Source organism: Paramisgurnus dabryanus, chromosome 24, assembly GCF_030506205.2.
Source record: "Paramisgurnus dabryanus chromosome 24, PD_genome_1.1, whole genome shotgun sequence".
NCBI classification, from domain to species: Eukaryota; Metazoa; Chordata; class Actinopteri; order Cypriniformes; family Cobitidae; genus Paramisgurnus; species Paramisgurnus dabryanus.
In genome coordinates, this window is record NC_133360.1 from 12,671,178 (window position 1) to 12,696,356 (window position 25,179).

A 25,179-nucleotide genomic window follows, 5' to 3' on the forward strand; every position below is an offset into this window, starting at 1 on the left:
ATATATTTTAATTTTCAAGAACTAAGAATCTCTTAAATGTTATTGTATAATTTTTAATGAAAGTTTCAAATTGTTTACAAATTTGTAAATGTTCTATATTCAGCTTCTAAACTTCTTTTAATGAAGAATTCAACCAGTTGAAGTGTTTTCAGCTTTCACACACACATGGCTTTTACGCGACTTGCATGATAATTGGTCACACACATTGAAAGAGCTGAGATATGCGCTTGAACTTGACCTTCTGAATTGCATGCTAAAGGATGTGAACATGCCCCTTGCACTCTTCTCATATGTGGCAATCAGTCGGTAAGACTAATGTTCAATGCTCATTTCCATAAAACCCAGCCCGTCTCCCATTAAAGGACTGTGCATGGAGTGGCGAGTCTTTTCCCACGAAACAGCCTGTGTGGAAACATCTCTCCACAACGCTAAAGTCTTTGGGTATGTATGTATGTGTGTATTTTTCTTTATACTTATATTGGTTTCGGAGATTTTAATGGAAGTTTATAGTTTACCAATTCGCTTAATAGTTTCTTGTAAAAAACAATATTTCATTGCAATATAAGTTTGCCACATTAATTTAAAAACTGGTTACAATATTTTTATGAAAACGAGTTCAATCCGATTCAAATATTTTTAACTTTCTCACCCGCAAACTTTCAAATATGACGTTTTATGTTAATTGTGGCCGTGTCTATGACGTCACGTGTGATTCTATTGGTGTTTATTTTAATATTTTATACTTTAATAACAATTTAAACTCTAAAAGGTGGTTCTAAATAGTACCAAAAGCTCGTAAATGTATATGGGACCATTTTTAGCGCAATAGAGCACATCTGTAGAACCATAAGTGTCGCTAAAGCGTGACTATAGCACCAGATATGGTTCAACATATACAATATGGTTCTACACAGGTGTAACAGGTTCTACAAAGGTGATGTTAGCACTAAAAATTGATTCTCTGGGATTAGGAGTCAGTGAATCACTTTTAGTGCTATTTAGCAAGATTTTTTACTTTGCTACAATGAAAAATGTTGAAAGCGCTAGAAATAAATTTGAATTGAATTTTCTATTTGTTGAATTGTTAAATGTCACGTATAAACAGATCGTATTATTTGTGATTTACTGTTTTCTACATAAAATCACCCTACATAATGTAAATAACATTATGTGATAATGTAACTTTAATATCTTTAGTATCAGTAAGCCCATGTCAAAGATTAAAATCCAACTTTAATGCTCCAAAACTCATGAATAGATTGAGACCTTGCACTAGTTTTTTTACAGAGGAATTTGGACGATTTCGACAAGATTAAGTGTTTTAGATTAAAAACTTTACAAATCTTATTTTTCAAAATACGAAAAAAACAACGTTTTATACGAAACTGTCTCTTACAATTTTGTGGACTTTTGTGGTCAACATCAATGACTTTATGGCTCTCTACATATCTGTATAAATATCTTTATTCTTCGCGCAAGCCCTGAATGATCGCAGACAATAGTTACTATGTAACGACTCACAAGAAAATCGTTCAACACATTTTTTGGTCAGACTTGGATTTTGTATTTGACCTCGTGAACTGCAGGTCAATTTGAAACTTTTGTGGTAACTGGGCACAGGGTCAAGTGCAACCTGTAAAACATTGTGAACTTCAACACTGCATCTTTTGCATATTTGGATAAATTTGACTTGGAAAATTAATTTGAAAAAGAGATTGACCAACACTGTTTAATACGAGTTTTACTATTTTCTGTTAGAATTTGGCTTTTTCATGGACGTCTTAATACAATTAAAACCCTATTTAAAATAGGAAATTTCGTTGCCTATATGTAACACAAAGATAAATTATTAATTTGTTTTATTGTGTCCGAAGCATTATAATAGGTTATTTTTAGGTATTTATTTTTTAAAGTTCAAATAGGCTAAGTCTATGGCATTTTGGATAAATTATATTATGAACAATCAGCGTTTTGTCTATCTCTTGGTTGCTGATATCACTTAAAGTACACTGTACTTTCAATTGTCACGTTATGATAGTTTGGTGTGACGCATAAATACTTGGAGGACTCCTTGTGTTGTATTTCGTTTCTCAGTATCATGCATTTACGGATTTGAGCCATTCACATTAATTTCTACTAATTGTATTGCATCTTTTTTAACATTTATGAATGTAAAATAAGAATTTCAGAAATGTTAAATATAGAAGGTAAAATCATCTTTAAAACAAATTGCTCAAATGTTAAAAATTTGTAATAATATAGATTACTTGACAGATGCATTTTTTTTATTGTCATACGTGTCTGGCACGTTTAAGATTATTTAGGCGACATCCACTCTTAAAACATATTTTTTGACATCAACATCATGTTTGTAATAACGTTTAAATTTAAAGCAAATATAATGTAAGCAAACGAGAGTTTTGGTTCATCTATTAGACTAGATTGTGTTTTTTTTGGCAAGACGTCTATGCCTATTTGCGGCTTAGCTTATTTCATCGTTTAAAAATATAAATATAACGTAGATAAAAAAAATTGTAATTTTAATCTTTAACGTACGTACTATCAAAGTTTTTTTTGTTGTATTATTTTTTCTTCAGATTCATCGTTTTTCCTTTAAATCCTGGCCTACGTGTGGGCGCAATATAAATAGTCTTAAAATGTAGAAGCTTTAAGTGTGCTAGGACGTTGAAATCGGTTTGTTATTTAGCAACTTTCGTTACTTTAAATTAAGTTAAAAATATATTTGGAAAATATGAATATTTTAGCAAGAATAGGCTACAAGAATGCTAAATTTCATGCATTAATGGTAGGCCAAAGACCGCATCGGTCGTTCATGCACCTTTATACCGATGGGTGTCGCTGTTTTCTTGTTGTTTCATTGACGACCAATTATTAATAGGACTAAGTAAATTACTGTATGAAAGAAATTTGGACCTTCAGTGTCATCATAAAGATCAAATGAATTAAAAATGTTAATGTAGATTTAAATTTACTTCAGCAGATACCATAATGTTTTTTTGTGTTATGTTTAATGGCTGAGAATAAAACGTCAGAGTCAGAGAAGGTTCCAAAACCTTAACCGATAATTAAATCAATGCAGCCTACTTTATTTCAATTGTGAATAACTGCATTTTATGTTACTGAATAAGATTCCCTATGCGCTGCAATTTTCTTTAACATAAACAGTACCGTAAAATATCAAACCTGTGTTTAAATAAAAAATAAAATAGTTAGAATAATAAATTTGAAATAAGATTCTAGTTAAAAAAGATTCACTTATCTTCTACTTATTGACATATAGCTAATAGCATGCATGTGCATTTTTAAGTATGTGACTATAAGTTAATATGATTATAACCTCGTATATGAGTATGGCAATAAATGTTCTTAAGTGGTCATTTACATTCATCAATATCTGTGCAACATTATTTTCGTTCTTTTAAAATATTTTACTGCTATCCTGTTTTCAGTAATTAAAAAAAAGTGCTGTTGTGCTCTATGAACCGTTTAGGGAGTGGATGATATATTGCCTTTAATGCCATTTTAATCCGGTGTTTCTAAAAGAAGCCACGAGATGCACAATGACGTCACAAGCACACCTAGCGCGATGATGGCCTTTTACGCGCGACCTTTCAAGTCTGTGGCGTCAAGACGCAACCATCCACGTACCGAACCTGAATCATAGCGTTTGCCACGATTCAATCTCAGCATCCGCGAATCGCGCACACCACCATCTCACATCTGTAGATTGATACGCCCATTGTGATCATGACGCTTTAAGCATCCTATTGTACAACTTTGTGATTAACAGATAACATGAAGGTCTACAGTGCACACACACTTCAAGCTTAAGATGTTTTTTAAACATGGTCTTTGGAAAGTGACAATTGTTTCGTTTCATCTATCTTAAACCTAAAATCTGAATTTATTTTAAAAACAAATAAACTGCACACAATTCTGCAAGCGTTTTCTTTATTCTGCGCATATGCCAACCGTGAGAGCGAGATAAGAGGGGCGTAACACTAAATAGATCACGCACGTGGAACAGTAACTCATCAATTCACAACCGGGCGCTGTTTGCGCGCGAGCTGCTTGAGTTTCTGCACACGTCCACTACACGCCGGGCTCACGCTGCATTAAGATCCACTATAGACTGGATCCTAGTCTTCCGGAGTGGTTAAACTGGATACTTGGCAGAACACGTTGTGCATCTGATAATGCGGTGTCAGATGAAGGCAAACGACTGTGTGTAAGTAATTGCTCCGAAATAAAATACTTTATCTTGTTGCACAGTGTACATCGTAGTGTCGTGGATGCGCCTTTATCCAAATTCAGAGGAAAAGTTTATCATTCTTGTTTTGACCACTAAATGCATTGGGGCAAAGGCTGGCATACCTTTGTGAGTTTTATCATTTGGTTGTGGATTAGATTCTGTAGTGATGGATAAACAAAGGCATAGTGAAGATACTCATTTAAACTGACGTGTAAATGAAGTAGAATATGAATGGATTGTATATAGCATATTTATTATTTTCTTCGTTTCTATATTTTTACTTTTAACCATTTTACACAGAATAATTCTCGTGCTGTGTTTTGTTAAAGGCAAAAAAGTTTTCTTTTGTCAGAGTTAATGTGGCGTATTTTAACTAAATCATCTTTTGAGCGTCGTATGAAGTGATCATTAGGCGAGCCTGGGGAGCAAACAGTTGTGCGATTGTTTGAGGAGCCTGGGAAAATGTTCTGGGGTCCGGGAGGTGGAGTGTATTGACGCCAGACCCTCTTGTTAAAAAGACTTCTGCGCTCCCAGACGTTATTGTCATGATAATGAGCAGGCCGCACGTTGTTGAACTTGATGTTGACTTCTTTCTTAGGGCTGAATTTCTCTCGGTCGCTTATTTTGTGGGAAAATCTTCTCCGGAGCTACAGTGTGAAATTAATTAATCAGGCTTTTGGAGCGGCCAACAATAGAGACCAAGAGGATCCCTGGAAGCCCACAAAAGGCCCCAAAGCTTTTTTCTAGACTATTATGCCCAGGCACAACAGACGGAAAGATTCAACTCTTTAAAAACTTATTTTATTTTGTGCCATACATTTATTTCATTTTATTTATTTTAATTATTTATTTTAAAATAATATGTGCTTGCAAATGAAGTCGGTGGTGCTTGAATAAGATTTTGAAATAAGGCTGCAGTGTGTGTGTGTGTGTGTGTGTGTGTGTGTGTGTGTGTGTGTGTGTGTGAGAGAGAGAGAGAGAGAGAGAGAGAGAGAGAGAGAGAGAGAGAGAGAGAGAGCGAGAGAGCGAGAGAGCGCAAGCGCGCATGTGTGTGCGTGGGTGCGTGTGCTCTTTACAGTCTCATTTGTATTTGTATGCTTCATAGAAAAAATTAAGGATGCCTTTTAATACGCCTATTATTTTCAAATGTTTAAAGCTACATTATTAAATAAAAATAAATATTAAATGACATATTTTAAAGTTCACCATGCCCGTAAAACAATGCAAATACATACACAAACACCAATAGTTAAGAGAGGAAGGCCCGTTTGTTCGTTGATTCTCATTGGATGATAAATTATAAATAGAGTCATATATTTTCCAGGCATTTAAAAAAAAAATAAAGATCATCACGGTCTATAACAGGTAAGGCAAAAAAAGATTTGAGAGATAAACAGTGTGCGTTTAATTTTCCTTCAGTGGTTAAATATATCAGTAATAAATTGTTTAAACATTTACAAATGTTAAGTGTAGTGTTTAGAGTTAATTTAATAAGCCTATGTAATAATCTAACCTTTAATAATCTAAAGCAACACGATCCATTGCAATTGCAATCACGTGTTCAACCACAAACATTCACATCTCGATTTCTAAAACCGATTTATCAGATGTTTTCTCGACTTGGAATATGCTAATAAATATAGCAGACTCTACGGAGAGAACTAAAAAATAAATTGTGTAAAACGAAATCTGCATCTGTTTCGTCTAATTTTTATTTTATTTTAAAAAATCTGGCCTTTTTAAGTCATATAATTTTCTTTTGTACAATGCATGCATTTTGATTTCCTTTTAGTATCTTTATGTTAAATAATACAGCTTGGAAACTCACAAGTTACGTTATTTCTATTAACTATGAAGTCTTGTAATGAATTACTGAATATATTCAGTATCAAGCGTGATAAAAAATGTCCCGTCGAAGGGAGACATATCCTACAATTAATTTTTGAAGCTCGTGATTGTAAAAGCTTTATAAGAACTCTAGTGGAGTGCGGAACTTCAGGACCAAGGACAGTTCTCACCTGTTTGCTCCCTTAAATGACAGCGAGCCTTTGGATAAACCAAATCACAAAGCATGATACAAATTACACCTTAAAAGAGTATCATTCTCATCGATCATCCTCTTTAATTTATTTTAAAAATGTTTAGGGTTTATATAAAATGAATTACTGTAGCCTAATAACAACCCTGTTTTTTTTTTATTCAGGTGTTTTTTTTTAGGTGTATAATCCAAATGATGTGATGTATAGTCATGAATTGTTAACCATAGGCTTATATTGCAGTCTGCGATTGTATATGGTGAGAAGCTCATTATTGAAACAGGACATGACGCAAAGGGCGGGAGTGTGTGAATCATGTGTAGGTGTGTGTGTGTGTGTGTGTGTGTGTGTGTGTGTGTGTGTGTGTGTGTGTGTGTGTGTGTGACAGAGGGTGGAGGTTGGCAAAGCCTGAGATGGAAGGTGTGAGGTGCATAGAGGCTCTCACAGTCGCATTTACATATATTAAGCCAAGGAATATTATAAGAAATGTGTGGGTATTGTCACATTTAAATAAACGAATGTTTGAAACTTACACAATTATTTGCCAAATGTCTTTTGAATAAGGCCTAGCCTTTCTCTTAAATTCGGTTGCAAAAGCACGAGGTGCTAAGCAAGCTTTATGATTAAAAGTATAAATGCTTTAACACGTAGAATATTTAAAGGAAACAAACATAGAAAAAAATAGATGTTCTTTTTTGTTTAAATGTATCTTTTTAGTGGTTTTGACTGTAAATTGTAGCCTAAATTATAACGATTGCCACTGATCGTCCCATATATGCATTAACCTAGTCCTAGACAGTAAGGAACTGTATCTGCGCGTGCCCAGAGAGTGTATTCTGCATGATTAATTTTCTCTCTTTGTTTTGTGTGTCAAAGTGAAGACAGAGCTTTGTTTGCTACACCCATATTTGCACAAAATGAAAGCAAAAATTTTCTGAAAAACAACAAAACTGGCTATTTCATCAAGTTAAATTTAAGGCTGTTCTTAATAATTTAATCGATTTCACGATTCTAGTAACCTAACACTTATTCAAAAAACAGTTCAACGGCCTCATTTATTGCTTCACTGCATTTTACAGCGACTTTTTAATATTTTTAGTAGGACAATTTTTTTGGCCATTGATGAAACTGTAACTGAATGCAATTACCTTTTACATGCATTTATTATTGGCGAGGTCAGCAGGACTTTTATATGCTTAAAATGTATATGTAAATATTAATATCGTTACTGTTTTACCTATTGCTTTCTCTTGTTCCGCCTTAAGGTTATGAAAAAATATACACCAAGATTTTTTAAGACCCTAGACATTTTTTTCTTAAAATCAAATGTAAAAATTGGTGTTTAAAAGTGTACAGGTTTTATTAGCTATTGCTCAAACAGTGTGTTTTTACCTGCAGTTGCAAACTGTAACAGTGAATTTCCATCCTAAGGCCAAACTCTTTCTGAGACTTAAATGTACAGTTGCCCTAATTATGTGAAAATATTTGCTAGTTTTCTTTAGCTTTCATAACAAAGCTTATTCTTTTTCCTTACTTTAAAACACAAAATTAATCCGAAATGTCAGATTGTCATTGCTATGCACAATAGTGTTACTAAACCAATCCCGAAATATTGTCATGTTTTTTTTCCTATAAATGGAACATTCCATTCTATTTTACATAAGAAACCGGAAGATCCCATTTTCACACGAACTGGGGAATATATTTTAATGAAAAAACAAGCATTGGCCTATAGCCAAGTGTGTGTGTGTGTGTGTGTGTGTGTGTGAGAGAGAGAGAGAGAGAGAGAGAGAGAGAGAGAGAGAGAGAGAGACTCCAGACTCCATCTGTTTGTCTGTCTGCAGGTATATTTGCATATTTTTAAAATTTTATTTTTAATGATCCTTTATTTTATCAGAGAATATTTTTTTCCAGCTATGCATTTTCTTGGGCTTTACGCTTTGCAAAATATAGCCTACTTAAATAATTTTGGTTTTATGTGGCACTTTGTTGCACTATATCGTTATTTAAACATTTACATAACGATGAAATGTACAACATGAGACCATATTTCGATTTACATTACAAGTCTAACAGGCATCTTCATAGAAAAATATCAAAGATGATGGTCTCGTGCAAGCTATTCGAGCTAGTGTTTAACATTAAAATCTACGAATAAACCAATGCACGTTTATTTAGCCACAACTGCAAAATCACTTTAACTGTATGGATGCAGTGTGACTTATACAAATTTCTCTCGCCCCAACTACCACAAACTGAATATAAAATGATTTTTCTCTTTTATATTATCTTGCATTTATTTTCAATAAACGTTGTATAAAAATTATATTGTATGTATACAACAGACAAAAAACCCGCCTGTATAAATTAACGAAGTAGCAAGTTAAGCAACGGAACACCGTAACTACATTTGCAATATTCTCCCCATCGTCGTATATTCTATAAGTAAATCCAATTACTTCTCACAGCAAACTATTAATATTGTTTTAATAGCTGAGACAATCTTGCTATATAGGCTACGAGAAATTGACAACTGGTTGGAATTAATTCGATAGAAAAATGCATAAACATTTGTAAAGGCCACTAAGCACGATATAAAACGAATAGCTTTATTATATATGTATGTGAACTCTGTATTTTTTTTTATTAAACTTAATTGTTTAAGATTTTTAGTAAAGGCTATATTTTAGCCAATATTTAATTATTTTCAACTATAACGATTCTTTACGTATTAGCCTAATTGGCATAAAAATCATATATGGCGTAAAAAGCAGGATCCTGAGAACCGTGTGCGGCCACGGGCGCGTCTCCAACCCTGTTCAGTCATGTGTATCAATAAGCATTAATGGTTAATGCTGGTGACATCACAGTTGTGACCCCCGTGGCCCTGCCCAGAGGAGCCCCTCACTTCAATCTTCACCTCCTCAGTGCTGCTGTCGGAGCTTTGCGCTCACTCGTGTTGCTTTTTAGCTGTACGATTTCACCAAAAGACAATTTATTTTCATTTTAAGGGGTTTACTTTAGCACACAAATGGCGAGGGCATCGAAAAGGCATCTGGAAACGGCGTAAATCTTATTTGCCAGAGATATACAGAGGCTTTTTGTGAGTGCTGTCGTTACAATGAAATGGATGTTTGATTTCGTGTTTGAGCAAGTGAACATTGGGGAAAACGTTAAGAGATCTCTTTCGGGGAAATGGACTTGAAATTGGAAATTAAATTGTGAGTATCTTTCTTTGTGACAATAAACGCTCAATTGTTTGAGAGTTATGATGTTTATCCTCTGTTGCCCAAAATTAACTTTTAACGTTTAAACCCGGTACCTTTCGTTTTTATATTATGTGTAAAGTTGTTATATTGTTATAAAAGTAATTTTTTTGTAAGTTAACCCCGTTGCTTACCTCATCTTTTTAGGCAATAGTCCATAGACTAATAGTTATTTAATATTTTCATTGATTTAGATGTAGACGTACATACCCAAGAATATGCACCAATAAGCTGTTTTAGAGATTTTGTTTGCATTATTTGCTTGCTTAATGTTTTTAATATTTGCTTGAAGTCATCTGATTTTCTGAAATGCAATTCTGCCAGATATAGTGTGAGTACCAAGCTGATTGAAATGCAGTTGAAGAGCATTAGAAATGTTTTAGTAGTATTTTAATTTATGAGTTTATAAAACTATTATAAATCAGTTCCAAGTACCAAGTGTAGGCCTATTAATATAGCCCAAAGCCTAAACATCGTTATGTGTCAATGAGAATAGCCTATAGATACAATTATGCGTAATTCTGCTTTAGATTTTATACGTCCCTCCTTTAACAATAAGTCTTTAGAAGGGGGTTTAATATAATTTGAAAATTGATTTTAAAATAGCACTTATAGCAAATATCTGCTACTTTTCTATGACACTATGCCATGTCTAAATGTCAACCCAGCCTCGTGTGGACGGAGCTCACATTTTGGAGATTTTACGCGTTCAGTTCATTTAACATCAGTTTTGGAGCTGTACGTAGGTTTTTTGGCCTTTGACATCTTCGCAATCCTCTATGTTGCCAGGCCAACTGCATCAAAAATGTGCGTTTCAAATAGCTACACCAGTAGGTTCAAATTATGATAAAGTTGAACTCCAAATTTTAAAAAGAGAAATCAAATGCATATAATAATCGTCACAAATACAGACGGCTTATTTAGCCCACGTGTGTGCCTATGTGTGTGTGTGTGTGTGTGTGTGTGTGTGTGTGTGTGTGTGTGTGTGTGTGTGTGTGTAAGTGAGCGAGTGCGACTGTATCGGTTCTGCACGCGCAGCAGCGAATGCAATAGCTCCATGTGACCACAACACGAGCTGCATCTGGCGTACGCGGCGGTCCCTTTAAGAGCCACGGGTTAGTTTTTCTCTTTGGTTATCTAGCTGTATGAGTTTATCTGATATCATAAAGCTAGAGAACCGAATGTATAAACTAATCCAAATACTTCGGAGCGCTTTTGAATGGAAGGAGAGGGGATCAAGCCTAAAACATGAGGGGCTCCGGAGAAAATCGGGGTATGGGAAGACGGCGATGTCCGCTACAAAGAGCATCCACTCCGGTAGGCATGCAATTCGTGTGTTGTGTTACTGCTTTTAATGGTCTGGGTATCTTGAAAAATAGCTAGTGCTGTGTGAATAACATAGATTTTAATCGCTGCGTGTGGCGATGCTGTGATCTGCCTCCAGCTATAGGGATGCTTTAGTGCGTTGGTACGTAGGCAGCAAGCTGACGCGCATAGTTCCTCCGTATCTTAAATCATATAGTCTTGTATTCAGTCTGAAGTGTGTGTGTGTCGGGCAACATTCCGCCGTAGAGGTGATGGTAATGGTGTATGAATTCAGAATGACAGGAATCGGTTAATCGAGGTGTTTCATCCGATTGGTCGGATCCTGTGCGTCACGTGGTCATCATATAATATGGGAACGCGTAGACAAGCCTTGGAGGTGTGTGTGTGTGTGGTGCTTTTTGTCGTATTGTATTGCCATTACTGCACATTAATGTATAAATGTTCTTTATTGTCAAATATAAATAATGTTCTTTATTAACTATACAAAGGTAAAATAGGTAAAAGACTGACGTTCTCTTTGTACACCTGCACTGTCAGAAAGAAGGTACAAGGTGGTACCATGTTTTTTTTTTTGTAAAAACATAATACAATGTTGTTCCTTTCTGGGTACATTACTGTACCTTATGAACATTGTGTCCCTTATAAGGTACAGTTAAATGTTTTTTACCCCTAACATTTAACTGGTACAAAATAGGTTCTTAGGTTATACAATTTTACCCCAAAAGGTACAACATTTCAAACTGTGTATACCCATAGAGGAGCAAAAATTAAGTGTACCACTCCAATGACAGAAAAGGTACAGTTTTGTACCTTTTTTCAGGCAGTGTGTCAATACTTAAACCTTAAACAGTATTTAAACATCCAAATAAAGCCCACTATTGGTATTGCTGTATTTTTTTAAGATTTCTTGCTTTTTTAAATCCTGTCACATCATTTGTGGTGTCATAGATGAGGTCATAATGCTATTTTAAACGTGCTGCTTGTGACATCATTTTATGACACATGCAGCCATTGTGACTGCACAGTCAATTTAAAATGTGTAGCGTACTGTAGACTTTATTTAACTATAAAGGCCTGTGCCTCTGATAACCACTCTGGTGTTTATAGGCTCGTGTCTGTCAGCAGGCCTATCGAGTTATTGTTTTATAAATGGGACGTAATATTTTTGGAAATTTATGTCCCTGAGTGGCTGTCATTCAGTAATCTCAGACGTGGTGCTACATCACGCATGGCCATTTTTTAATGTGTGTTCATGATAAATACAAGGTTAAAACGAATATTAGACATTAGCTCTATCAGCTTCAAATATATTAGATCTTTAAACTTGTATAGATGTAGTCTATTATTCTCTTATGTGCATTAACACAATAACAGAATTTATGTTTGTGTGTCCAATGGGAAAATCTGAAATCTAACAGTGCAGTGAGAGTTTACAGTATTTAAGCATTGCTGTAGTCTCATGTCCACAAATTTTTAAGTCATAAGATGTGTAAATTTAAGGGGGTGGTCACAGATGTGTAATTGATGCATGACACAAATAGAGTCTGAGTTGCAGTGAGGGGCCTGTCTGAGAGGCACCAGACATTTTCCCACATTAATATGTGTCTGGTCCTGTGTTAGGGGCCCCAGCAGATGGAGTCTTGTCTTAGCACCTGGCATATGCACCACTGCTATTGTCTACTTCTAATACTAATCTGAATTAAATGTAACCAACTCTGCATCTCATTTTCACTTCAGACTAAAATATGAATGTGTTTGGCAGGGGCTCGTCTTAAATTTCAAGAATTCGTTTTTTACTAAATTCATTTTGTTCCTCATAAGTTTGTTAGTGTCAATAAAGGGACAGCCTTTTATACACAGTTAAACAATGTACCTTTATATACATTTTAATAATTAGTTTTAAAATCATAAATATTGTGTTCCTGAATTTATAGTGCTCTTATACATATATATGCATATTTATACTGTATATACGGTGTGATTGTTCAAGCCCATCACAGTATGATATCAAAATGCACAGTGGATTTGCTACTGTGGTTGTCAGGACTATGAATTGTTATAAATTAATGCTTTTGAGAGGGTTTTAGTTTGAATATTTTCTAAGATATATACACTGCTTGCTTTTAGACAGCATGTATATGTTGACATGGTTAATTTACAGTCAGGCAAGTGCTAATATAATTTATTCCATTCACTCTGTATAATTTGTAAACTGTTTTGAGTTGACTCCTAGCAAACCTAGCATACACAAAAAAATAAATATAAAACACATTAGCCATGCATTATTATTTATTATTATTATCATACACGTTTTTATTTATATTTGAATTCCTTGTGCATATACTGTATCTCTGTTGTTTTTCTTTTGTTTCATTGCTGACTTTTTAAAATGGCAGCAGTGCGATGAGTTTTGTTTGCATTTAAAAATGAACGTCAATGACGTTTTATTCTTTATGCACAATTAAAGCGTTATTTAACTTGAATTCATGAATTTAATTCACATTGATTATAGGTTTCAAACTGCTACTGTTACTCACAATAAAACGGGACTTTAATCTATTATTATTCAGTTTTCGTTTTTACCTCAAAAAGCAAATGTCAATCATTTCTCCTCTGAACTTATGAATTCTGAGTGTGGTAGCTTAGCAACGGCCTCCGATCCAAGCAATAAAATGGAAACGAAACTCATTCTTTATTTGCAGTCGTACAATGGCAGATTTAAAAGAGCCCGGTACAGTATATGAAAATATTTTACATACACGACAGTTTTTTTTTAACCTCTCTATCTTTAGGGCTGAATATTAGTCGGGTTGAATGAGCCTGCAGGGCCCTCCTGAAGCGGTGTATCAAAATATTGCTCACACGTTATTTCCTCCGGGTTATCCAACAATTATCATGGGTGGAATATGAAATGTTTTCGCAAAACATCATTTGTAGGCAAATAGGGGATTAGTTTACAGTATGCAAGCTTTAAAAATAGCTTTAGAGAAGTTTGCTTCATTTATAAAAGAAAATAAACGCCTTGTTGGTATCCTTAAAATATCAAAATGTTTTGTACAAATGTACCCAAATGTGAAAATGCCCAAATAGTGGTATTGGCAATGCTAATGAGAACTTAAGTTGTTTTTGTATTAAGAAAGTATTTATTTTACATGGCGTTAAATGGCAAAAATAATTATTGAAAAGCTCGACAGATTTGTTTAAAAAAATATTGTACTACATAGAAAACCATAGACGTCCTAAAACCAAAAATAATCTACCTCGCTATGCTCCTAAAGTATTTATCAAAAAATGCTGCCTATAGACAGCTTACTGATTCTGAGGTAAAAACGAAAAGTCTACAATTAACGGCGATATACGGTTTATTTTCTTGTTAGCCTCATAAACACTTTATACTTTCGTTTCACAACAGTATCCATGCACATTCCTTTACCTGTATAAAAGAGTAATAGTGTCTTCTTTCACCTTCCTAAACTTTAGTGAGCACATGGTCTCAATTCACTTTCGGTTTAATTCCGCTCGATTAGCATTTATGTTGAGCATCTAAAATACAGTGGTTGTGCCTTTTTATGTAGTCGTGGAGTTTTTTAAATAGTTTATAATATTCTGAAAAAAAGGGAGGAAATAAAGTTAGCAAAATTGTTCATGTACTTAAGTTTATAAAGCAAATTATTTAGGTTTATCTTGTTTTTAAAAAAGCATTAACGAATTTAATTTTCATAGTGTAGTTTTTCATTATTGAAGCCTTAAAGCGTTTAATATATTTTACCTATCTGTTTTTTAAATATAAGCTACATGTGTGAGGGGAAAAATTTCTTTGCAAGAAATTAATTAAATCTGGATCACAAATACATATTAACCAGCGTTGCTTTCTAGAGATTATGTAAGTAGATTTATCTGGGGTTTTATTGCATAATAATCTGTAAATTTCAAGCTTTCACCATCTATTTTTTTGTTACCCTGCTCTTTTGCATTATTTGAGTGTCTCATTATGTGTTGAATCCTTATGACAAAAAGAGGGTTGTTGAACTGCATTCAAGTGGCTTTTAAGTTCCATCCACCACCTTTTTACTGGATACATGCAAAAAAAGAAGAGCTGTTATTTTACTTATTGCTCCAGTTATAAGTCTGGCTATGATAATCAGATCATGGACCTCACAAAGAAGCAAAAAATAAAATTTTAACATGATTTTGTAATCCTACGCCAGTCAAAGGCTATGTCTATTCAAACTTAATTTACTAAGCAGCCATATTTTATTTTGCAGGAAGAAGATATTGAGATGCTACACGTCAATGACAAAATATGGCAATCAAATGACCACAGATCAGGTAAGGCATAGTGATGTGTTCTCCATACGACCTTGACTTTCACTCTACATGAGGTTGCATGCAGATCTGTTTAATAGTAAAATATGTAACACGTATTCTGAATATATTACAGGATCTGGCACAGAATGTGATTTTGTTTAGGCACCGCCTGTGCCTAGTTGAAGCAGTAAAGTGTTTACTCTAACCATGTGCAATTTATCAATAAATTACCATATGTTTTACATATTAAGAAAATGATTGGAAATGAGAAGCTACAGTGCTGCGCTTTGATCTCATGTTTATATTGGGGGGCATTTTTGGTGCGATAAATCATTCATGCCGACTGACACAAAAAACGTGTTTCTTCCCCACCAAAAAATGCTGGATGGCAAACATAGGAGAGATTACTATGGCAACAGCGTTTGCCCTTGCTCATTGGTGGTAAGGAGTAAAGCAGACTTATGTCACATGACTCCAGTCAGAGCCTTATCCTGCAAGGCATTGGCTTACTTGTTTTATTTCAAAGCTCAGATTTATGTCTCATCCGGGAACAAGAAGAAAGTACATTTTCTTCTGCATTTCTAATTTTAAAACCATAACTTTGTGTCCATCTCTAAATCGTCTCCTTTTGTTTTGTTGTTTTATGAACAAAAAAAAAATTAAATTGTAGCTCAGGATCATATTGACATGCAGTTAAAAATATGCATCAGTCATATTAGTGTATTTTTAAATACTTTTATATACTGTATATCATTCCAGCATAGCCCTTTGCCCACTCCCTTTCATGCCCTTCTCCGTATAATGCTTTGATCCAATTTGTTTCCACACTCTTGCCGGACAAGAGATGGGAAGGCCGTTTGTGTGATATATATTTTAATTCTTTTGTTCACACCTTTATCCCTTTAAAATATTGCAGGAGTCCTGGCGGTGGTGTGTGTGTATATAAGGTGTGCTCATGTGGAAAGGCTATGAGGGTGGCTCAGTCCTTCACCTTACTAATTCCCTTCTCCTCTCTCTCTCTCTCTCTCTTTCTCTCCTTTCTCTCTCCTTCATCAGCCTCTCCATATCCCCCTCCTCCCACCCACCTAAAGCCCTCTTTCTAACCCTCTTCAGACTCTCACTCTCTCGCTTTCTCTCCCTTCACAATCTCAAGTCAGAGTTCAATGGCACTTTTTTCATTTTGTCTTTTTCCACCCCCCCTCCCTCCTCCTGGCTCTAGTGGGTTTTGCAAGATGGGGGCAGGTACCTTCCCTCCCCCATGTGAACTTTAGCTGCAATTCTCTTGGCACACATGCATTGTGAAACACAGATTGAAAAAGAAATGAGCACTTTTTTTCCTCTCTTGCCTTTACACGAAATTCTCAAACTCACCCACTCTCTCCCACGCAGTGTATTCAGAGAGCTAACATGGCCACACAAGAAAGTAGCCTCATTTTATGGCACTCTTGTGTGGCGCGAGTGAGTCAGAAAGCGGTCCGTAAAAGACTGCAGTTCGTATAATTTCACACTGTATCATTTTGCGGAAATATATAAAAGTCTTTCTACTATCAGATTACTTCATTGAGGCTATCCTTAGTCGTTGTTGTGTTTATTTTCAATAGCGGATCCATCTTTTGTGGTTTGCTCCCAGGCTTTTTGAACACCCGACACTGTAAAAAAATTCTGTAGAAATTACAGTATTACTTGCAGCTGGTTGCCGGTAACTTACCGTAGATTTAAATTTATGTTATTTACTGGCAAGATTTTGTTCGAAGTTAAATACATTTTATATATTAACAAGTCTTTATCTTTACAGAATTAACTATACAATAACTGCCCCATGCAAAGCATTCTGGGAACCAAAAATCCTCATTAACCTTTTTCTGTTTTTTGCTTCAGATTTTGTTTCCCAGAATGCTTTGCTTGATGCTGTTATTTTAGTTTTACTCTGTAAAGACAAAGACTTGTTAATGTTTAATGCTCATTTAACGTTGAACAAAATGTTGCCAGTAAATAACATCAATTTCAATCTACGGTAAGTTACCGGCAACCAGCTGCAAGTAACACTGTAATTTTTTTTACAGTGAATGCTATCTCATGGCAATTCGTCCGTATTTTATGAGACAGTAGTGGCGGCTCGTGACTGCTCATCCGAGGGGCGCAAATTCAAAATAAGTGTTCGGAGTGTCTTGCTCGTGTTTTCAAAATATGTGTTTGTTGCATCATATGAACCATGTGCATCACGTGTTTTGTCAAAATAAGTTCCTTGCTGCATCATATGCGTCAAAATCGTTTATGATAAAAGAGACGCTCACGTTCACAAAATACACGCAAGACACTCCCTTAACAGTAAACTCTGATTACGCAAAAGATTATGCGAGTATCTGGTAAACGCGAGCGTCTCTTTTATCATAAATCCTTTAGATGCATTTGCAGCAGGCACTTATTTTGACAAGACATGTGATGCGCACGTTGCGCCGGATGCATATTTTGAAATTACGAACCATACACATGATGGGCTACATATATGTTGTGACGAACTTCGCATCGTGCACCCTCAAAAAAAAAAAAGAAGTCACCGGCAGCCACTACGAGATAGCTAATTTGTACGACAAACATTCAAAAAATGTTAGGGTTTTCATGATAATCGTACATTTTTACATGGTTAACTTTTAGATTTAGCCAACTCGTAAAATATGTACGAATTCTCATGCTGGAACACCACGGTGCAACCACGTTGCTGTGCTAAATAGCTAACTGTGATAATGCTAGCGGAAGGTTGCCTAAAGTCATCAAAATGACGTTCAAGTCAAAAATTGTAGAAAGAAAGTCTTTCTTTTCCCCCTCCTTAAAGCCAGAAAAACAGTCTGTGACATTGGCCTAGTTCTAGATCATGATCGCCCAGAGGAAGAATTGAATTGGAGAATCAGAGAGAGAGAGAGAGAGGATCAGAGGGGACTCTGTGCCCTGTGGCTATGAACCCCCCCACTCCATACCAACTAACCACCTTTAACCTTCAACCAGTGCTTTTACTTTCTCTCAGCGTATACCTGGACAAGCCTCCATTTTCATAGAGGAACTCAATATCGCACACTTGTGCACACTTTCTGAAATGATGCACGTAGGAGAGAGGCAGCAGCATATATAAACAAATTCTCGGCGACATGTGCACACAAAAATCTATACAACTGAATATCGAGATGTGCCGTCTGTTGACTTGCACTATTACCATTTGTAAATGCCACAGAAGATTTTGCTGTTAGTGTAGTAGAGATTTGAAAATGTATCAGGAATTATTGATATTCGGTTAGAAGTGTATACAACGCACGGGCAGAACCAGAACGATTGTGATATTTCACACCCGCTCAAATGTTGATGGGTAAACTTGAGATGGAAACGCAGACATTTCCCCATAGCTGGAAGGCTTTAGATCAGCTACAGACCAGTCAAACATCACTGTTGTTATTATTATTATTATTGCTCTTATATTGTTCACCCATGACTTCAGTCATGTACCGTTTTCGCAATGAACATGAATGATACCTCAAATAGTGCAGCTAACTGAGGAAATATGTACTATTATTTTCCCAAACAATCAGATTTTTGTCTGGTAGATGAACAACAAAGTCGTAGACGGACATTTATTATAGAGCATTGTCAGGATAAAATGGCCAATAATTGTCTATAGCTGTCACTGGGGCAGTACCCTCTAAAAAAATCATAATATGTGCCATTTAGGTGGTAGCATTATATACCTTTGAGGTATTATGCACTCTTTAACTGCACAGGTGTACTTTTCGAAAGGGTACTGCCCCAGTGATAACTAAGCACTATTTTTGACCATATTTTTGAAAATAGGCTAATTTTCCAGAGTTAAACAGCTGATTTTTACCTTTTTGGAATCAATGTAGCCAATCTGTGGGTCTGGCGCTAGCACTTTTAGCATAACTTAGCGTAATCCATTGAATTTGATTAGGCCATTAGCATCGTGCTAAAAATGACCAAAGAGTTTGGATATTTTTCCTTTTTAAAACGTGACTCTTCTGTAGTTACATCGTGTACTAAAACCAAGATAAAATTAAAAGTTGCGAATGGTAACTTTTAATAGCAGTGGACAATTTTCAGGCAATGCGTAATATCACTGTGCCTGCTGCGACTTTTGTACGGCAGCAAAGTCCTTATTATTACACCAGAATGAGAGTATAGATCCTAGCCATATCTGCCTAGAAAATCGCAAAATTTTATTTTCCGTCAGTCTTAGTACTCGATATAACTACAGAAGAGTCAAGTTTTAAGTAGGAAAAATATCGAAACTCTTTGGTTATTTTTGAGGGCGATGCTAATGGTATAATCAGATTTGAGAAATGTTTTTTTGTCATAAATTTTCTTTGGGGGGGGGGGGGCCGCGAAGGAATGCACCGTACACAAGGGGGGCCGCACGCGAAAAAAGGTTGAGAACCACTGCTTTAAGCAACCACCAATCAACACCCTAACAACCACCCACACCCCCGTTCAGAGGCCTTGGCAATGACAAGATCTTGGCAAAATCTAGTTTTCTCAATTTCGTCTCTTTGTAGGAGTCTTTCTAGTGATCTATTACAATCACAATGCTGTGTTTATTAATTGAATAGTTTTTCATCATAAACTTTGATTTCTTTTGTGAAGTAAATTATCTGAAAGTTTCTTTATTTTGAGATTTATGAAGTGGCTTTCTCAGGCTTGCAAACTTTTGTATGGAATGCAGCGAACCAAAGCGAATCGTAGACATATTACTCGTGGTTGTTTTCATTTGTTTGAAAGCCTCCGGTCCGCAAAAAGAAACGAAAATTCTTTATAGATCTGAATTCATATAAGGGGCTCGATAGCTTGCTTTGTAAGTTCATTTGAATTATACCTCCTGCATTATACGCCCGGATAGGAAATAAATCTCTTTTAATGAATGCAGAGAATGAGCTAGGGAGGGTCGCGCGTTAAGAGAGGCTTTCGTTGGTTGCGTTAGCATATGCTAACATAAATTAAACGCTATATTTTTTGCCCAGAAAACTGATTGATGTTTCTTTCCATTAAAAGCTAATCAAAGGTGAAGTTTTCTCACAGCGGACCCCTTAAAGCGACTACTGTGCGGTCGATTCAAGAAGTGAATAGCTAGCCACGCTGGGTATAAGGCCTCAGTGACACATTGCCATGCAAAACACCACCTCAATAGTGAAGTATATTTATGAAGATGAGGGGTGGGGGTGGAGGGTGAGAGGAGGGAGGGCGGTTTAGACGAGGGACGTTATGAAAAGGCAGCAGGCTGCGAAGTGAATGGGACCAGCGGGGAGGGGGGCAGCGGGGTCCGCGCCTCCGTCGGTTTCAATGCAATGGCCAGAGCAGCTGTGAAAGAAGGTCTCCCCTTTTTCCCACGACCCAAAACACTGCCCGGAGTCTTCCAGGGTCAAGTCGCTTTGCTAATATATACACTGGGCTTGTGTACTCGGACAATGCGTACGTGCAACTCATTTATTCGGTGTGTGCACACAGACAGACCAGCGCTCGTGTGTACACACAGCCGTCTTCAGATGCAGACAGGGTGGGCAGCGAGAAAAGACCCTGACACTAATTTCGGTCACATTGGGGCCATTGTCTAGTTCTAGACCAACAGTCCTAGATTCTGCAAATTAACAAGCTAACCGAGAGGAGTACACATACACAAGTAGACACCTGCTACTTAGAAATGTGCTTGGTTAAAAAAAAATGCATAAATATATTTATATATATATTGCGGTTACATAAAAAAATAGAAAATAAAAATATTACATTAAATATGTGTGGATAAATAGAGAAATTAATATTTATTTATTTATTTTACATTGCATTGTGATCTGCATGTGTGAATTTTTTATGATTTTATTTTATTTACTACTATAAATATGAATCACTGTCACTGATTCTTAAAACGCAGTAGTGAGTGAACACTAATGTGTGCATTTGTGTAGGTGTTTGTTGTATGCCTGGTTTTCTTCATTGTCGTTTGCATTCAACCAAATGCCCATCATTCGTCTTAAAGTCAGGCTGCTTTTGTGAAGCTAGTGGCCTTGTCCAAACCTAAGCAGGAATTGAGTCAGACGAAGCCTGTATTGTTGCTTGTGTACTGCCGAGGTGGATTTTGGGGAGATTTTGTTGAATCACTACATCTTCCCCTTGAAGGCCAAAGTATAAACTGTAAGATTGCCTGCACTGGGCCGAGGGTACAAAACAGAAACTTTCAAACAACAGTGAGAGGAGAGTACATGGCCATGAGACCTCTGCTCGGTTCATTGATGTTTAAAAGGCAAAAACAAGGTGAAACAAATGCTCCCTACATTGCATACATCGGTTTTATCTGTATTATGGTGGAGAAATGTCAACGCAAAAGTGAAAAGTTGGATCAACTTAAAAAAAATACTTCAATTGGTAACACCTTAAAAAATTAAGTTGTTTCAACTTAAAATTGTGTCCTGAAATAAAATTGTAAGTACATTTTTCACTTTTTACAGTGTATCTAATGGCAATTTGTACGCATTTAACGTGGTGGCTAATTCGTATTAATTCATACGACCACATCCAAACATTTTGGTAGGATTTGCTTTTGCCCCTATGATGTTAGGGGTGGGGTTTGGTTATTGTTTTCTTTTATAATAATTATACGTTTTTGTACGATTCACTTTGTATGAATTAATACAAATTTACCAACTCGTAAATATGTACAAATTCTCGTGAGATCAGACTGAAAATGCATGATTTTTTTTAATGTTTATTATGGAAGTAGGGAGTATTTAGGAGGAGTTTGAAATATATTTTATTTATTTACAATTCTATTTTGTTTCGCTGCAATAATTTACTCCTTCTTTTAATTTGTTTGTTTTTTAATACAATTTCCCCCTTTTTAATTTTTTTTACTAAGTTTATATATACTCTTACGTAATGGTCTTTTAATTGCACGTTTGTTTTTCATTTCGCCACAGTCCGCCCGCCTAAATCAACATTTATGGCCCTATACGTGTAGTCCATTAGCGAACACAAACCCCAGTTTCGTCTTCAATAGAAGGTGCCATCTTGTTAAAGGCGTATTACAAACTCCACCACTGTGTCACAGTCTTTCCGTCTTTCCCCACCCACCTTGTCCCATTTATACTCTTTTATGGCACATTTGTCCTGCAATAAGCCCCATTCTTTTGATAAACAAGCACATGCGCTGGCAATCTCCTTCTTCTTTTTGCTCCCTTTTCTGTTCGGAGTCTCCTGGAGTACAGCAAGACAAAGGAGAGACTCACTTAATTAGCTGAGGGAGAAGATGCATTGGGGCAATCAGCCGGCACAATGAGGGAAACGTACAGCATGTTAATTCAGCGTGGGGTTGTAGTGAGCTTCCCGGGGCCCAAAATAGCCTTTTGTTTAGAGCCTGGACGGCGTAATAGATCAGATGCGCTTCAATTAAAGTGAAAGGGTTCAGAGCCTCCTCGCAAGAAGGTGGGGATGAATGTTTATTTATTTAAAGCTTTATAACATTTTTGATAAAAATTATAAATGCACCAATATATCGGCCAATTGGCCGGTAAAAGCAATTTTTCACATTGTAACCCATCGCTCATTAGTAAAAAAAAAATGATGGGCAAATTATTCCTGTTATTCATAATTTAGTTCATGTGAGTTAAGAATGTTACAGGTTTGCTAGTTACTTTGAAACAATAATTATTTTTATTTGATTTCTTACAAAATTGCGTCATTAATTAACATCCATTTACCAGAAAGTATAAACTTTAAAACCACCAAACTGTTCTGTAATCGGTATCGGCACCCATCACTCCTAATAATCGGTTAGAGAGGTTTAGTATTGATGCATCTCTAGTAAAAATAAAAAAATGCAGTAATTGATACTTTTAATAATGATTTAAAATTTGAGCTGTCGTACGTTACCTGCTATTTTCATTAAAACAGAGATGGCGATACACTGTCAGAAAAAAAGGTACAAAACTGTACGTTTTTTGTCGCTGGGGTGGTACCCCAAGGTACCGTTTTGTACCTTTACAGGTATATAAACATAATACAATGTTATACCTTTTGAGGTATATTACTGTTCCTTAAGGATCTATTGTGTACCTTTAAATACAGTTAACTGTTTTGTACCCCTAAAATTTAACTGGTACAAAATTGTTCATTAAGGTACACAATTGGTCCTTAGGGTATAATATTGTGCCCCATAAGGTACAACATTTCAATGTGTTGTATACCCATAAAGGAACAAAAAGGTACCTTTTAGGGTACCACCCCAGCGACAGAAAAAGGAACAACTTTGTACCTTTTTTTCTGGCAGTGTAGAGAAGTGAAAGTTATGGAGTGCAGCTTTAAGGAGTCTGTTAAAAAGATCTGGACTAACTAGTGGTTGACCATGTAAGAGCTTGTTGGTTAGAAGTCACATCCAGAACATGCGATGTTGACCAGCAATGCTGGTGTTTTTAACTAGAGAATGATTGCTTCCGTGCTGCGTGAGCAATTAGCATTAGCATTTATCATAAGCCTAAGACTTTTTATCCGATCTTCTCCGCCGACTCTTTGTGAACCTATTTCTGTTCGTTCGAGTGGGAGGTGTGATTATGTTTAGGTGAGAGGCTTATTCAGCTTGCTTCTTTTACAGTGGCTCCCTGAGGCGGCCACTTTCATGAAGACGGATAAGATCATCGTGACAATCCCCCCGCTCCCCCTCCACCGCGCACCACTAACACCATGCTAGCTTTCTCTTCTTCCTCGTTCTGGAGAGTTCTTTAACCTTGATGAGTGAGATGAAGGGGTCGGAGAGCACAGACAAGTGACTGAGCCGCGTTACAGTGTAGGTACAGAAGAAAAACCCACCCCGCCTCCTTATCCTGATCAATACAACTAGCAGAGATCTGGGCTAGTCAGGCTCTAAGGGTGGTGGGTGTAGGAAATCTCTACTGAGGGTCATAAAGAGTCTTAAGTACGCCTGGTAGCTAGCGCCTCTGCTCTTGACTGCCTTCACAGATGTAAGTCACTTGCCAGAGCTTCATATCGATGTCTCGTCCAGCATTTGGGTCAGTCATACCTCATGTTTGAGGGAGGGCACATTTTGTACTTTAGATGTTTGCTTAGCTCTTATCTTTAAGTTAAATGTGTGACTGTTATCGTCCCAATAGAGGTTGTTTTACCCCATAATTGTTTGGTGTTAAAAAGTTCTGAAGAGTTTTGTTACATTAACAGTAAATCCACATGGGGCGTAAGTGTTAACGCTTCTCTTTTTATGGGAATGGTTGACGTCATGCGTTGCGAGCGGAATTGTGGATTTGCCGGGTCACTGCTATTGCTTGCAGCAGAAGTTGAACATTTCTCAACTTTTCAAGTGCCAATGTGTGCGTCATGTACCGCAAGGGGGTTCTGTGTTATTATGGAAAGGTTGATGCACAGTTAGCTTTTTAATTTTTGAAGAAGTTGACCTGGTGTAGGTCATCCAAATTAGATAATTCTGTCACCATGAAGTAGTTGCAATCCTGTTGTGGTTGGTTAAAAGGTACACAAGAACTAATTAACCTTCACACCAAGACAGACTATGCAAAAGCATAAATGTTCTCAAAAATCTCTTTTTGTGTTTCACACAAGAAAACGTTTAAGGTTTGATTTTAAAACCTTTCACTTTTATCTCTTGTTTGTTCCAAACATCCGCTCGGTATCTGTTTTCCCTTCTCCCACTCAGGTGTTGTGACTTTCTCTTGTTGGTTCCAAGTTCCTCCTCAGCTTAGGTAATTGAGTTAGTGGAAAGTTAACCACCCTCCAATTGCAGGGAATCAAGGTGCCCCTCCTTCTCCATAGGGTCACATTGTCCTGCCCTTCTCCCCCCGGTGTAATCCCCTCCACTGCGACAATGGTCCTGCCCACGGGCCACAGAGGATACGTTAGCCCACCGGCTAGCAACCCCTTGGATCTGAGTTCACCCAGCCTGCGTAATGGCTAACGGCAC

General features: G+C 36.4%; 1 protein-coding gene across 3 annotated transcripts in view; it reads left to right on the forward strand.

Moving 5' to 3' along the window:
• The first annotated feature begins 251 nt into the window (after positions 1 to 251).
• Positions 252 to 25,179, forward strand: part of LOC135721671 (uncharacterized) — a 44,517-nt gene continuing 19,589 nt past the window's right edge. The window contains exons 1-2 of one of the 3 annotated variants that reach the window (XM_065244089.1): positions 252 to 441; positions 15,167 to 15,230. In XM_065244089.1, the coding sequence (XP_065100161.1) occupies positions 323 to 441; positions 15,167 to 15,230 (183 nt within the window). In that variant the 5' untranslated portion in view covers positions 252 to 322. Of the gene's footprint in view, positions 442 to 4,059; positions 4,250 to 9,214; positions 9,531 to 15,166; positions 15,231 to 25,179 lie in introns of those variants that run through there. The other 2 variants (XM_065244098.1, XM_065244106.1) reach the window with 2 other exon arrangements.